The sequence below is a fragment of the Tupaia chinensis genome, unplaced genomic scaffold, assembly GCF_000334495.1.
Source record: "Tupaia chinensis unplaced genomic scaffold, TupChi_1.0 Scaffold000041_1, whole genome shotgun sequence".
Taxonomy (NCBI): Eukaryota; Metazoa; Chordata; class Mammalia; order Scandentia; family Tupaiidae; genus Tupaia; species Tupaia belangeri.
Genome location: NW_006159496.1, coordinates 1430000 through 1439695, shown reverse-complemented (window position 1 = coordinate 1439695; position 9696 = coordinate 1430000). Strand labels below are relative to the sequence as shown.

General features: G+C 43.9%; 1 protein-coding gene across 1 annotated transcript; it reads left to right on the top strand.

Annotated features, from left to right (window-relative positions):
* Positions 1-5741: 5741 nt before the first annotated feature.
* On the top strand, positions 5742-8257 carry LOC102484524 (cyclin-G1). The gene is given in 6 exon segments (XM_027772899.1): positions 5742-5769; positions 7326-7433; positions 7650-7916; positions 7919-7972; positions 7975-8127; positions 8130-8257. Coding segments are annotated over 6 exon segments (738 nt in total).
* Positions 8258-9696: the final 1439 nt, after the last annotated feature.

Here is a 9696-nt window from a genome sequence, read left to right as displayed (position 1 = left end):
CAATTGCAAAAGGAAGAAAGAGAATTTAACGTAGCTGCCTCGGCCTAAGGTGGGGAAAAAAAATAAAGCAAAGAATTAATGTTTTTCCATTTAATAAATAAATACAAAATAATAAATACAAATAAATGATACATTTATGTAGCAACAAGAATCCGAGGATCTCAGAGGTCTTGCTGGAACACGTCGATATGAATCGAATCCCACCAAAATCATTTCCTGTAGCCCTGACACCCAGTGTGACAGTTTTTGGACACAGCACCTACAAATTCAGGTTAAACAAATCCACAACCTGGAGTTCTGAAGTCTGGCATCCTAGTGAGAGGGAGTGTCTCCCTCTGCACATCCATCGTGGAAGGACCATGTGAGAACACAGCAGGGCGGCCAAGAGCAACCTTCGCCAGGACCTGAATCAGTGGGGACTTGGCCGTGAACTTCCAGCTTCCACCCCTGAGAATACAGATTTCTGTTGTTTGAGTCATCCAGCCTATTGTTTTCATTACAACATCCCGGACCGCCAGATGCACATGGCGATACAGTGCAAGTTTGAAAGTTCTATTTCTAAGGGCCATGGGTGGTTCAGTGGTTGGGGTGCTGGACTATACATATATGTGTGTGTGTGTGTGTGTATATATATATATATATGTGTGTGTGTATATATATATATATATAATATTTTTTTAGAATCTATAGCTATTCTCTGTGTTTTGTTTTTGGGTTTACTAAACTTACTGATCTCGTATAACAAATATTGATATCAAATATCAACTGAAAATAGAAATATTTAATGACTTGTTAGAACTCATTGTTTTTTCCTTTAGTAAATTAGTGAATACTTATGAACCTGTTTCTGTTTCGGTATTTGTACTGATTTAGTCAGAATTCTCCAGAGAAACAGAATTAGTAGGGTATAAGTGTGTGTGTGTGAGAGAGAAATATTTATTCTAGAAATTGGCTCACACACTTATGGAGGGCTTATCCTCACAATCTGCTGTCTGGACACTGGAGATAAGAGGAGAGATAACATTTTCCCTCTACCCTTTAGGGCCCCAGCTGCACCTAAGAATCACACTGACACAAGATAGATATAGGAGAAAAACATACACATCTGATACGGCTTTATACAGCACAGAAGCCCTAATAAGGAAACGAAGACTGAAGAAATGCAAAGGCCTACATGCTTTTGTAATAGGTGGACCCAAGAGGCAACTGCGGAAAGTAATTTGTGTGGGAGACTGAGGGAGGATGAGGATTACTTTAAAGAGACCTGTTAGTGTGGAATCCTCTTGGCTCTTTCTCCCCACTGAAGATGTTTCTTTTCTCCTGGTACAAGGAGAGCATCTTTGACGTGAGTTTCACCTTCTGTTTTCAGGGAGAAGGGTAGATTGGAATACACTTCTTGGGCTGGTTTGGGGATGAAGCAGTACTACACTACCCAAGCAATGGTGGGGCACACGAACACCAAGGCCTCCGTCCCAGCTGACTATAAACCTCGGCTCACAGGCCCGCCATCTAGGCTGGCTTGGAGGGCGGGAGGAAGGACACAGAATAAGGCTGTGTTGGGGTGCCTTTCCCCCCCACCTTTATGGAAGAAATAAATAACCTTTAAATGTATTTATTCATTTAGAGAGATTTTTGCTGTAGAGCACATGCACTTGCTGGAGAGAGAGAGAGAGAAAGTGAGAGGTCACCCCCCCGGGGGAGACAGCCACGCCACAATCTCTTCTCCTCTATGTCCCTCTTAGGTCTGTGGGCATGCATGCACGCACATGCGCCCGGCATGGGTTTTCAGCCGCGGGGTCTGGGACTTGACCCACTGTCAGCCATACGGGAGTCCAGCAACATAATCATTATGCCTTCTGCCATAAATAACCTTTTTAAAAAATGCACTCCTTGGGGTCAACAGGTAGTGTGGTGATTAAGGTGCTGAACTCCTGCATAGTCAACCACAGTTCAAGACCTGGACCTGGCAGCTTGCTGTTTTGTTCTCTCTCTCTCTCTCTCTCTCCCTGTCTCTCTCTTGTGAACACTTGTGCCCTATAGCAAATTTTAAAAAATAATAATAATTTTAATAATTATTTTTATTTATTACATTTTTTGAGAGATTTTTGTTACAGGTCACATGCACTTGCCAGAGAGAGAGAGAAACAGAGAGACAGAAAGTGAGATATCACCTCCTGGGCGAGGAATGGCCAAACCGCAATTCCTTCTCCATTCTCCACTCGGGATAACAGACATGAACACATGTACACCCAACATGAGTTTGAAGCTGCCAAATCCAGGACTCAAACCATGGTCAGCCATGTGGGAATCCAGTGATGTAACCCTTACACCATCTGCTGATACCTAAATAATTCTTTTTTTAAAAAATATACTTCTTGCATCTGTTGTTTTTCAAGTGTCTGTATCTCAAAGTAACTCTTATGTCAAAAGTGGTGTGGTGATTAGGGCAGCTCAGTCCTACATGGCTGACTGCAGAGTTCAAGACCCAGACCCAGTAACTTGAAAAACACGCTGGGTATGTGTCTGCGTAACCAAAATCCATAGAGGAGGCATGGCCATCTCCAGGGCTGATTCTCACTTCTCTCTCTCTCTCTCTCTCTGTGTGTGTGTGTGTGTGTGTGTGTGTGTGTCACTAAGGAGAACACACGTGCCCTGTAGCAAAACATTTTTTAGCAAGCGGCACTTTGCGGTGGTGTATTCTGCCACCTTCCAAGACCCAGGGGAGCCGTATCTCCTTCCCAGATCTGAGGGTTCTGACAGCTAGGAAGCTGATGGTGCTGCAAACTCCAGTCCCAGCACAGAAGGCCCATGTCCATCAGACGGAGACTGAATCCTCTCTTACCAGGCTTTTGTGCTATGCAAGCCTCCCAGGGATGGGAAGTGGCCCACCCACATTAGGAGGGCAGTCTAGCCCAGAAACACCCTCCTCACAGACACACTTGAGTAATGTTTGACCAAATGTCTGGGCAACCCATGGCTCATTCAAGTTAAGACATAAAATTAACCCTCTTGAGTACTAGAAGTAAAAATATTCCTGGGGACCAAGAGATGGCAGAATGGTTGCGTTGCTGGACTCCCATGTAGTTGACCAAAGTTCGAGTCTCGGACCCAGCAGCTTAAAAGTGCACTCTGGGCATATGTGCATGCTTGTCCAAAATCCCGAGAGGAGAAAGGATTGTGATGTGGCCATCCTCTCTGGGAATTTTGATTTCTCACTTTCTCTCTCTCTGTCTCTCTGGTGAGCACACATGTCCGAGAGAAAAAAGTCTCTCAGAAGAAAAATAAAGAAATTCTTTTTTTGAGAGAGAGAGATTTTTGCTATAGGGTGCATGAGCTCACCAGAGAGACAGAAAGAGACAGAGATACAGAGTGGGAGTCCAGTGACATAACCATTACACCATCTGTTTGTCCTAAAAAAAGAAAGAAATTCTTAACTCATCTGTTTAATCCACATTTTCCTGACTAATGTTAAACTTAATTTCACTGGTATCTATTGGAGAGAACTACATTAATAAAAACATATGGGGAGGGGAGCAGGTGGCATAGTGGTATGGCACTGGACTCCCACATTGCCAACTAAGGTTTGAATCCTGTACCCGGCGGCTTGAAGATCACATCAGGCACGTGTGCATGAGTGCTCAAAATTCTGAGCAGAGAATGGAGGAGAAGGTATCGTAGTGTGGCTATATATACAGAATGCATTTTTGCATAGGAAAATAAGTCAGGACTTTTCTGATGATCTAATATATAATATAATTTGATATCATATATATTATTTATATATTATATAACATAATCTATATTATAATTTATATATGATATATTTGTAATATAATTTCATATATTATATAATTCATATTTTATATATATATAAAATGTAAAATTATGTACTACTAACTCTAGCTATAGTTTAAGTAGTAAATTATTTTTTCTTTTTTTTTCAGAGAAATTTTTGCTATACGGCCCATGGGATCACCAGAGAAACAGAGAGAAAGCGAGAAATCACCCACCCGGGGGGATAGCCAAACCACAATCCCTTCTCCTCCATTCTCCTTTCAGGATCTTGGGCACACACAGAGATGTGCCTGGTGTGAGTTTTAAGCCACCCGGTCCAGGACTTGAACCACAGTCAACTATGTGGGCATCCAGTGATGCAACCATTTTACCATCTACTTTTATTTTTTTTTTTAAGAGAGATTTTTGCTATAGGGTGCATGTGCTTGCCAGAGAGACAAGAAAGACTGAGAGACATAAAGCAAGAAATCACTCCCTCGGGGGATGGCCATAACGCAGTCCTTTCTCCTCCATTCTCCTCTCGGGATTTTGGGCACACGTGCACGTACGCCCGGCATGAGTTTCAAGCAGCCAGGTCTGGGACTCAAACTGCAGTTGACTACATGTGAGTCCGGCAATGTAACCATTATGCCATTTGCTGGTTCCAAGGATTCAGCAATTTATATATATACACACACACACATACACACACACACACACACACACACACACACATTTGATGTACACCTTTGTGGGCTATAGTATGGATTCTGAAGCACTTAGCGTATAATGGTCAAATGAAGTACATACTCATCGTCAACACTGAACATTACATTATGTATTGTAATTTTTAAGAATTTGTAATTTTTAAGAATTTCGCCAGTGGGCATGTACGTTCGCTAGAGAGAGAGAGCAGGAAACACCCCCGTGGGGGACGGCCACGCTGCAATCCCCGCCCCTCCAACACACCCGTGGGGGACGGCCAAGCTGCAATCCCTGCTGCCCCTCCATGTCGCCCTCCTTTCAGGACTGGCACACACACACACGAACCCGCTGTGTTCGTCAAGCTGCTGGGGTTGGGACAGAAGCCACGCTGCTGGCCATGGGGACTCAGTCCCATAATCTAGGCCACAGGGCCGACATCTTGTGCATTTCAGGACAGTCCTAGCAGTGTGTCCTTTCCCTGCTGGGTGTGCCCTCCCCCCAAGTCCAGTGCCCTCAGCTGCAGCGTCTACGCCCCCCTAGCCCAGTGCCCTCAGCAGCAGCGTCTGCGCCCCCCAGCCCAGTGCCCTCAGCTGCAGCGTCTGCGCCCCCCAGCCCAGTCCCTCAGCTGCAGCGTCTGTGTCTCCCCCCAGCCCAGTTCCTCAGCAGCAGCGTCTGTGTCCATGAGACATTTCTCGCCGCCCCACCCCCACCCCATGCAGCTGCTGGGATCTGTCATCGCTGTCCCCACACCTGCTCCTGAGTCCTTCACTTTCTGCTGGAGACTGCGGGACATAGAGCATTTGTCTCGTAACCGTGTGCTATTCGTTCAGTGCAGTTTAAGGTCCCAGAGTGAAATACAGTTTTCTCCAGTCTGGCACCGGGCCGTCTACAGAGTAAAGTATGGCTACACCTCCTACATGAGCAAAGTTGGGAAACGCCTGCACTGGGTGGTAAGCCCGACCTCGTAAACCACAAACTGATGGGGCGCGGCCGCTGTCCGGCGTTTAATCCACGCGATTTATTCTGAGTTTCTGACTGATCATTCTCTCAGACTATGTGCACTTCCCCCGGGACCCATAAAATAGGCAGCTAATTTCATTTCTGCTTCTTTCCTGGAAAAGGGGAACTCATTGAGATCAGCTTTCAAATGGCCTTACAGACAACGACTTTGAAATATTTTCAAAGGAACTCCTTTGTTCTGTGGTAGAGTGGCCCCCTCTAATACAGCAGCCATTTGTCATGTGTGGTATAGAAAGGCTAAAATGTGGCCATTCCAAGTTGAGGTGTATGGTGAGTATCAGGGGTGTTCACAAAGTTCACAGAAAATGTGTAGAACCAAGGCCAGCAGATGGCATGGTGGTTAAGGTGCTGGACTCCCACATGGCCAACTACGGTTCGAGTCCTAGACCTGCTGGCTTACTTTCTCTCTCTCTGGTGAGCATACATGCCCTGTAGCAAATGAAAAAATAATAATAATGATAAATGAAATTAACTAAATAATTATTTTTTTAAATAAACCTATAAGAAAGAGAAAATGTGTATGGAAAAATCCATACAAAAACTATGCATGGATTTCAAAAATTGTAATTCCATTTCTCATAAACTTTTTGAAGTTCCCTCATTAAATACGCACTAGATTTTTTTAAAAATAATTTTTATTTGGGACCAGCAGGTGGTGTAATGGTTACATTACTGGAGTCCCACTTAGATGACCGTGGTTTGAGTCCTGAATTTGTGCCTTAAAATTCACACTGGGCACATATGCAAGCATGCCCAAAATCCCAAGAAAAGAATGGAGAAGGGATTGCAGCGTGGCCATCCCCCCGGGGGTGTGATTTCTCACTTTCTGTATCTCTGCCTCTCTGGCAAGTACACGAACCCTATAGTGAAAAACTCTCTAAAATTTTAAAAAACTATTTAATTTATTATTTTTTTTAATTTTTATTTCTTCTTCTTTTTTTTTTTTTAAGAGATTTTTGCTATAGGATGCGTGCACTCCCCAGAGAGACACAAAGTGAGAAATCACTCCCCAGAGAGATGGGTACTCTGCAATCCCTTCTCCTCCAATCTCCTCTTGGGATTTTGGGCACACACACACATTCACCCAACATGAGGTTCTTAAACCGGGTCTGGGACTTGAACTGCAGTCAACTATATGGGAGTTTAGCACGTTAACCACCACACCATCTGCTGGCCCCCACACTAGATTTCAAAGACTTACATATTTTGAAAAACGTAAAATATCTCATTAATCATTTTATAGTGATTAGCTGTTGACATGTATTTATTTCTTTTAGTTTTTTGCTATGGTGTGTGTGTGCTTGCTGTATGTAGAGTGACAGAAGGAGAGAGAGAGAGAAAGTGAGAAATCAACCTCAGGGGCGATGGCCACACTGCAATCCCTTCTCCTCCCTCCTCTCAGGATTCTGGGGATGCAGGCACATGCACCAGGCGTGATTTTCAAGTCGCTGGACCTGGGACTTCAACTGCAGAATCGTCCATGTGGGATCCAGCTGCCTCAACCTCCACACCACCTACTGGCTCCCTGTTGAAACTTTTAACATTGTGAACATATTGGTTTAAATAAAATACATGTTCACATTAATTTTACCTGTTTCTCTTTACTTTTTATAATGTGGTACTAAAAAATTAAAAAATTATTGCCCTTTGGCTCTGAGCTGACCCTGGTTAGGGCTGTGCTGTGGTGGTGGCACTGCGAAGACTTCCAGCCAGAACGGCTCACCCTCCAGGCCGCTCCCCTCTGCTCCCGAGTCCCCTGGGTTCTGATACAGTGGGGTGAGATGAGAGCAGACCCGGGGAGGGTGGTTACCGCTGAGGCCCGGCAGTCACTATCAAGGGGACAGAGGTACTGACAACGGCCGACTCTCAGAAATGGCCACACCAGCTGAACGCCCTGTTGGAACCCGAGTCTAGATGTCAGCCAAAGGTCTGTGGCTTGAGAGTAATTGAGTCTGCACAGGGTAATGGCCTCAGAATGACTGCACGGCTAAGGGACTTTGAAGTAAAAGATCTTAGTCTAACTCACCGCAAGGCTAAGGGACTTTGAAGTAAAAGACCTTAGTCTAACAGAGCTCTTTGGCTTTGACACGGAGACATTTTCTCTAGCTGTAAATGTACTAGACAGATTCCCGTCTAAAATGAAGGTACAGCCCAGCACCTTGGGTGTGTTGGACTGAGTTGCTTCCGTTTGACTGTAAAATCAGTAGAAGACGGGAGGAATGACCCACTGGCAACTGACGTGATCCGAATTAGTCACTACAGGTTCACCTTTTCAGACCTGCGAGTGGAGGCGACTGTATTGGAGAAAGGATATTGGGAAGTCAAAGCTACTACTGCCTTTCAGTTCCTGCAGCTCTGTCACTCACTCATTGAAGAGAGCTCGCCATCTGAAAGGAGAAGCAGCCTTAATTTTGAAAGGCAAAAGCTCAGCGTAAGGCATGTCACTGTGGGATCACGTTTTCTAACGCGAAGCCCCTGTGCTGGCCTTGTCTACCAGGGCATTGGAGGTCCAAGCGCAGAGGTATGTGGGGTTAGAAGGAAGAGAATGTCTTCAAGAATGTTCCAACGTAAATGGCAGAGATGTGAGCTACTGGCAAGAACTCGTATGCAAGCGTTTAACTGACAATTCATCAACAAGTGTTCCGAACCAAATGTTCAAAGGTTGAAATGGATAGTTTCTGGGCATACAGCATGGCAACAGAAGCATAGTTACTGCAAGATAACTCACCTTCCAACATGTCCTGAAACAATTCCTTAAGTCTGTGAATTGGGTTCATGTTATTCTCCATAAAGAGAAATGTTTCCAATGCTATAATTTTCTTTTATAATAGAAGGATTAAAATATTATCTTCAAAATAAACAAAATGGAGTTGTAATAGCAAAGGGGAAAAATGACTTCACTGATCTAGTGAAATAGTGTCTGAAGGCGTTTACTCGGGGGTGACAGGAAAGCCATGATACGTTTTGCATGGAAAAACAAACAAAATACATCGTGACTTTTCTTTCTTTCTTTTTTTTAAGAGACGTTTTTGCTATAGGGTGCGTGTGCTCACCAGACAGACACAGAGAGACAGAGAGACAGAAAGCGAGAAATGAGGACCCCGGGGGATGGCCTCACTGCAATCCCTTCTCCTCCATTCTCCTCTCGGGATCTTGGGCACGCACGCACACGCACCCGGCGTGAGTTTAAGCCACCGGGTCTGGGACGTGAACCTCAGTCAACTACATGGGAGTCCAGCGACATAGCCATTACGCTAACTGCTGGTCCCACCACATTGTGACTTTTCTGACAACCCAACACATGTAAGGTATAGGGACATCCTGAGCAAGGACTTACCAATCTCTGATAAGTATGTTAGCCATTTCAATAAATGACCAGCTTAGAAAACAGTATTCTCAATAGCCTGGATATTAAAGTATCTCTAAGATAATATATTTTTATTATATATCATCTTGCTATATATCTACCCAAGTTTTGGTTCATTTAAAGTTATATAAGCCTGAAAAAAAAATAAAGTTATATAAGCCTGAATAGGATAAGAGGACCAAACATAGAAGCAAAATGAACAGGAACCTGGATATTGTACGGAAAGCAAAAATAAGATGTCAGATGGTCTCTACATTGAGTGTCTGGAAACTGTCAGGGACTGTCTGGAAACTGAGGCATCAGCTCTGTGGTTACATATTGTTGCTGCAACAGCTGGACTGCTGAAAAGTAGGTATCTGCATTTAAATATTTGAACTCCCGTCAGTGCATGTATAATATACATTGTTGCCATTTAGATTTCTTAATTCACAGTGAGTCATCTTTTTCTTCAAACCAAATGTTAACACTTAACACATCTACATGTGGTTATGGATGCTCCATATGAACAGTTCACTTTTAACAGTAGTGTTTAGACAGATTTCTGGTAAGGTGAGGGTTTTGTTGTTTGTTTATGTAGATTAACGCAGTAACAAAAAACTTGGAAACTTTCCTTCTCAACCTTGGCCTATGGGTTCCAGTGTTGTAACAGATTTAAGCTATGAACCCTCCAAACAACACAATTGGATCTGCTTGGTGTTCCCAGACTTGGGAAAACTGCTGCCTGATTCGAAAGGCTGTGGTGGTATTCTATGGATGTTTGGATTGTCTGTGAAGCACCCAAATCAAAGCTAAAACCATAAATGTGAAAAACACTAGTGACAAGCCCAGGA